Source organism: Echinops telfairi, unplaced genomic scaffold (assembly GCF_000313985.2).
Source record: "Echinops telfairi isolate 266 unplaced genomic scaffold, ASM31398v2 ScPeMD7_7469;HRSCAF=8507_0, whole genome shotgun sequence".
NCBI lineage: Eukaryota > Metazoa > Chordata > Mammalia > Afrosoricida > Tenrecidae > Echinops > Echinops telfairi.
The window spans coordinates 35,272,505-35,279,207 of NW_022111372.1; the positions used below are offsets into that span (position 1 = coordinate 35,272,505).

A 6,703-nucleotide genomic window follows, 5' to 3' on the forward strand; every position below is an offset into this window, starting at 1 on the left:
GCTCCAGCGCACGCATGAACTGGAACGCAGCCACCGCTCATCAGAGGCACGCCTGAAACGTGCTTCACTGGGAATGCTCCAGTGCACGCATGAACTGGAACGCAGTGCTTTGTTACTGACCCTTGTGTGTGTGTGAGTGTGTTGCGTGTATGAGAGTATTTTGAGTATGGGAGCGAGCGAAAGTATCTGTCTATATGCATGTGTGCATGTGCATGTGGGAGACTACGGTGTATGGAGGTGACTGTCTGTATATGGTGGACGTATGTGGCTCCGAGTGTGGTGCATGTGGTTGCGCATGTTCTGTTTCTGTGTGTGTATGCGAGCACTGTGTGTGGAGATGTATATGTCTGTGTGTGTGTGAGCATAAGTGAGGGGGGGGGTGTCTGTGGAGGGTGTATGTCTGATGAAAGTTTGTGGATGTGGATGTTTGTGATGTGTCTATCTTGTGAGTGCGGTATGTGTCTGGTGTGTATGTTGTATACACGTGTGTCTGTGTAAAGATGTATATGTGAGACTGTGTGTATGTGATGTTTGTGTGTGTTCATATGTGCATTAATTTTCACAGAAAATTGTCTAGCCTCCCTCTTGGCATATCATGTCATTTCAAAATTGAAAGGGAAATCCTACACTCCCTTCAACCTTCACCTTCCCTACTGTACCCCACCCCAGCCCCACGCCCAGTGCCTTCCTCTGTCTCAGCCCACCCGAGGAGAAGAACTTCAATGTTTGTGGCTGAAGACCAGATGCCATCATAACTTAGCAGTCTTTCAAATGAACAATCCGCTGTGCTTTGCCTATCTCTCTCTGGGAGCATCACCAGGTATGGTGCAGTGATTACGTGTCAGGCTGGGAACCAGAGTTCATATCCTCCAGCCTCTCTGCGGGAGAGAAAAGAGGCTTTCTACTCTTGTTAACAGATATGGTTTCTCTGAAACCCACAGGAGCAATCCCCCTGTCCTGCAGAATCACTGAGTCCAAATAGACTCCATAGCAGTTTTGAGTTAGAAAGGAGGGGAAGTAAGAGAAGAGAAATAGGGTGCTCTACTTCTAGTCCTGGCCATGGAAGCCCCCTGCCCCTAAGCCCTCCAGAGAGTGGGCAGAGCTGGCCAGAAGTCATGTCATCTCTTCCTGAGCCTCCACTCTGATCCCACCTCACCCAACCACATCTGTGGCCGGCATCCCTGGATCCTGTGAGCACGTCACCTGAAGTGACCCGAGACTGCCGCTGCTCCGGAGGGGCAGGCCAGGAGGAGGTCTGGGTTACCCACGTGAGTCCACTCTCATCGCAGGAGTCCACAGCCATGGGAGGGAAGCACGGCGGTGCGGCAAGAGACTCAGTCACTGGCTTTGAAGGTGGAGGGAAGGGCCCGAGCCAAGGAGCGCAGGTGGCCGCCTTCAGAAGCCTGGGCCAGCCCTCCTTCTCTAGTCAGCAAGGGCACGGGGCCTTGGTTTCACGCCTGAATTCTACCGACACCCCAGGTGCACCAGGAGGCGAGCCTCTTCCCAGCACTCCCAGAAAAGGGAAGGAACGAGTGGCATTGGACACAGCTCTGAGAGGCTCAGAGACTTTCAACTCGGAAACTAGGAATAGGGCGTGGGAAGTGCCGACTCCCGGCTTCCCCCCTCCCCCCCACTCCCCGCCCCCCTCTGAGTGAATGATGCCATTCAGTCAACCCCGACCCACTCACGGGGACCCTGGCTGTGTGTGTGCAACTGCGCTCCACGGCTGTCAGCGGCTGGGTTTTGAGAACTGGTCACCAAGCCTTTCTCCTGAAGCATCTCTGCTTGGGCCCAAACCTCCCACCTTTCCTTGGCAGCAGCTGAGCATGTAGACCACTTGGCCACCCAAGGCGTCCCTGCTGCCCCACGGTTCTACTTAGTTACAGGAAGAATGCACTCTCTCCCATTTCCACAGGTAACCGTGTCACCCTCCCCTCCCCACCAGCCAGGCCGTGGGAGGCACTACCACCCCAGGCACCGGGACTGCTGTCCTTGGCAGACTATCAGAGGAAAAGAGTGGTTCTGGCCGCGGCAGTAATAGTGTACCACGTCTTCAGCATCGCTCTCTGCTTTGGCAGGAGACCCGCAGACTGCTTTTCAACTGTGCTCTAAGACCAGAGCTGCATCTGAGTGCCGGCTGCACTCGCTAAAATGGCAAGCACAGGGTACACAATCCACACAACCTCAGGGTGTGTGCCTTTCCTCAGAGGGTGTCTGTGATCCTCTCAGGACAGCTTGAAGGCTCCTCAGGGGTAGCAATCTTATGCTCTCGGCTACTAAGCTCGAGGTTAGTGGTTCAAACCCATGCAGGGGTACCATGGGGTGGAAGAAAGGGCTGGTGACCTGCTTCTGCAAAGGAGACAGCTGGGGAAACCCTATGGGCACAGTTCCACTCTGTGACACAGGGACTCGCCAGAGGTTGGAGTCCACTCAAGGCATGGCCTTGGCGTCTTCCTTGTTCTGTACTATACAAGGGGCTGCGATGGTTCATGTTCTTGTGCCAACTTGGCCGATGAAGACAGGTGGGATTCATGGAAGGGCAGTTTAATTGAAGAGCAGAGAGATAAATGGCTCGGCGAGCATTGCCTGTCTGGTCTCTTGCTCTCTAATGGTTGGACCAGTTGTGGCTGCCTTAGCTAGTTCCCTGCTTCCACTGGCAAGGGGCACTTCCTGTGAGACATCCCTGAGGAGAAGCCACATGGACCTATCCTGATGCAGCCCTGGGTGCTGGAACAGCCGTATGGAGACCTTGTCAGCACTGAGATGCTTACACGTTCACTGATTTGGCTTTCCTCCTGCAGTCGACGTCATTGCATGGGTTTTGTGAGTTTGAGGAAGACTTTGTAGATTGATGTCAGGCATATGGGCTAATGTCGGACTTATGGGCTTGGACTGGCCTGGGTTGGGATGCTTAATGTACAATTACCCTTTAGATAAAACCCCCTCTTATAAAATATGAGTGTTTATTAATTTTGTTTCTCTAGTCTCCCTAGTCTAACACAGGGCTTCAGTGAGTTCATGGAAAAGTAGAATGGAAAGAGAATGGAATTTTCCCACAAACATATCCCTCTCATATTATTATACATTGAGTTATACTATATGATACTGTACACATAGCTGAAATAAGCTAATATCGCTCATCCACACACACCCAGATGTGACTAACTCACTCACTCATTCACTGCCACCGCGTCCATTCCGACGCATGGTGACCCTAGCAGACAGATTAAAGCTGACCTTGTGGATTTCTGAGAATATGGCTCTTTATGGGAACAGAGAGCCGCCACCTTCTCCCATGTGGGTTCAAACCACTGGACTTGTAGTCAGCAGCCCAATACATACCCCCTTTGCCACCAGCGCTGCTTTGAAAAATAAAACCCATGAGGAGCTGATACCAAGGGCTCAAGTAGAAAGAAAATGTTTTGAAAGTGATATGGCAACAAATGTACAAATGTGCTTGACACAATGGAGACATGTATTATTGTGATGAGAGCTGTACCAGCCCCCAATAGAATGATTTTTTTAAAGGAAAGGAAAATTGTATTTGGCATATGCTGCAGTAAAGAAAACGAGAGGGGGGGAACAAGTTGACTGGCTCTCCAAGCAGGTCTGGCCCAGCCCCTCATGTTGTCAGCACGCTTCAGAGTGTATATACATTAAAAAAAAAATTTCCTATAGAATCAAAGTGATGTGGAAGCTTACAGCTGGAAAATTATGAAGTGAAAGGCTGCTAACGACAACACAGTATTCACCTCATGTATCACGGAACCTCGTTTATCTTACAAGTTCTAGGAATGCTTTCCCGGGACATAAAAAAGAAAAACTCACCTGTAAACGAAATGGGCCGAGCCTGACGTTGTAGAGCCGGCGGCCGGCACCCTCAGAGGAGGCTGACAGAGCAGATACGATGAACTGTACGGCCTCACCAGCCACGGCACAGGACACCACCTTAAGGGACATGAGAACAGATAAAGCGTTATCCAAGGGGGGCAAGGGGAAGCCAAAGAGTCAACCCATCTGGGCTTTTTAAGTTAGCAGGGACCAGAATGCTAACAAGCAGACGCACACCTCTTCTACGATATCATATTGTAAGAACGAGAAGCGCAGCCGGAATCTTCTCCTCCTGGCGGATTTCTCAGGAGCGAATCACGTTCGGTGATGTACTAAGCGCAGGGGTGCACAGGGGCCCTCGGGGAGCTGGACGGCTGCAGTGATGGGCTCCAGCCCGCCGGCGATGACCAGGCTGACAGCTGTTCTGTTGTACATGAAGGTCATCATGAGCTGAAGCCAACAAGCCCACAACTACCACCAGCGCCCACCGCGGCCTGGTCACGATCGAGTGGTTTGCTCCTGACACACGGAACGCAGACTTGTCTCTTTCACGGCTGCTTCATGATTCTATTCCTTCTGCATGTCCACATTTGTACATGAAAGTAAAGTCTTCAGCTCTGTTCTCTTGCCAAAGAAATGAGCCTTCAAAACAAGTTACAATGTCTCAAAACACACACGCAATTGAAAAACACACTCAGGACAAGAAACTGTTTCTATAAAAATATCTTTAGCTGATCGTGGTGTTTTTTTTTTAAATCATTTTATTAGGGGCTCATACAATTCTTATCACAATCCATACAGACATCCATTGTGCAAAGCACATTTGTACATTCGTTGCCCTCATCATTCTCAAAACATTTGCTCTTCACCTAAGCCCCTGGATCGTGGTTTTCAATATGTAAGGCTAATTCAAAGAGTATATGAAATGTATGAGGGAGTATCCCTCCACCGCAAAAAAGGATTTAAAAAAATAACACTATGTATTTGTATTCTTGTACTAAACGGCCTTTTCACCTTCAAAGTACTCTCCATTACACTTAATACATTTGTCAAATCTGCAATTCCATCCTTGGAAACATTTTTCAAACTTATCTGTTGGGAAGGCTGACAGTACCCTTCCTCATTTTTTTCTCTTCACCTCTTCTATGTCATCAGATTGCTCTCTTTTCATGTCCCTCTTCATTTGTGGAAACAAAAAGAAGTCGCGCAGAGCAAGGTCAGGTGAGAAGGTGTGTGGGGCAAGAGAGGCATGCTGGGTTTTGCCCAAAAGTGGCCACTGAGATGGCTATCTGAGCAGGTGCATGGTCGTGGTGGCAGAAGCAGTCCCCCATCTGCCACAAATCAGGCCTTTTTTGTGGAACACTGTTACACAACCTTTTCAGAACCTTTAAATAGAAAGCATGCTTAACAGTCTCACCTGGTAAAACAAACTCCAAGAGTCTACAAGCACTAAGAGTCTACATTTTCATCCATTCCAGAAGTTGACGGTCATCCATAATGAGGTCTGTCAATCAATATTTCACCTTTTTTGAAATGAATTCACGAGTGTTTTCCATAGCACTGTCCTTGTAAGCTGTGTTCAATAGCACAAGTTTCTGCAGCATTTTTCCAGAGCAGGAAACAAAATTTCACAGCCACAATCTGTTCTTTTAAATTGGCCATTACAAAAATACAAGGTTCAAGCAAAACTGTTTCACGAAAAAATTCACTGTGACCAGAGATAAAACTGTCCCAGGTGATGCCACTGGGTGCACAAACTCAAGTTGTTCCATGCTCGCCTAGTGGGAAAACAATGTGTACTAAGAAAGCTCCACCCAGCAGAGCTTTTCTGGATTTTTTTTTGGCGGGGGGGGGCTAACCCCCTTGTATGTGTGTGCATAAATATACCACATTATTATACAATTACACAGTAATAAAAATAGAGTAATAAGAACACATGGTGATTTAAGAACCTATAAGATTCAGACCAAGAGTGGCATCTGGAATAAGCCAAATCAGAGCAAATCAGAGACCTGTTGTAATCACACAGCATTTTAGAGGGATGGTTTTTATAGCTATCACCAAAAGGAGAAATAACAGGTATCTACAATATGATCCTCTCTGCAGGAGCATATCTTCTAGAATGAGGGGTCAGCAACCAACCCTGTCAGAATGCCAAGCCAGCACACTGTCCAATTAACCATCCAGGTGTTAGGTGTGCACCTGCTAGGGAGGAGGGAGGAGGGCAGAGGCATGCTGAGAACTGGATAATGGGATGGTCCCCCATTTAAGGTCTCTGTGTGTTTAGCCAAAACAATGTCATCCACGCCCCTTCCCCCAGAAGAATTCACTTCAGAGGACAGTACTGAAGCTACAGCTCAGGGAGAGGGGCACGTCTGATCACAGCACACAGGAGCAAATAAAGAGGGAAGGAGAGAGAGTGGAACACATCCTGGCCCAACAAGCCCCGAGGACACTATTCCTGCTCAGAGCAGCCAATGCCCAGAGAGGACCATAGGACCAGCCCCACCACGAGACATTGCGCCCCACCTCATTGGCCCATAGTACTTCGAGGGACAACACTGGAGATACAGTGCTGGAATTGTGCCCAATCTGACCCCACCACTCTGGGGAAATGCTAAGGGCATGCAACAGAGCAGCAAGGGGAGCAGAGCAATGAAGTCCCCAGGCAATACCAAAAATCAGCTTTGGGGCCAAGGTATGGCACCTCATCAGACTTCACTGGAAAACACTCCAAAATGTCAACAAACAGATCTAGACATATTTATAGGCTCTCCTTCTTTTGTCATTGGTTTTTGTTGTTCTTTTGTTTTGTTTTTTCCTGTCGTGTGTTTGGGCTTATTATTGTCTCTGCATGTCTATCTAGATAAGA

General features: G+C 48.6%; 1 protein-coding gene across 2 annotated transcripts in view; it reads right to left on the reverse strand.

Annotated features, from left to right (window-relative positions):
• Positions 1-6,703, reverse strand: part of C2CD2 (C2 calcium dependent domain containing 2) — a 78,539-nt gene that overhangs the window by 41,528 nt on the left and 30,308 nt on the right. For both annotated transcript variants that reach the window (XM_013005367.2, XM_045284935.1), the window contains exon 3: positions 3,829-3,948. In XM_013005367.2, the coding sequence (XP_012860821.1) occupies positions 3,829-3,948 (120 nt within the window). The remainder of the gene's footprint in view (positions 1-3,828; positions 3,949-6,703) is intronic.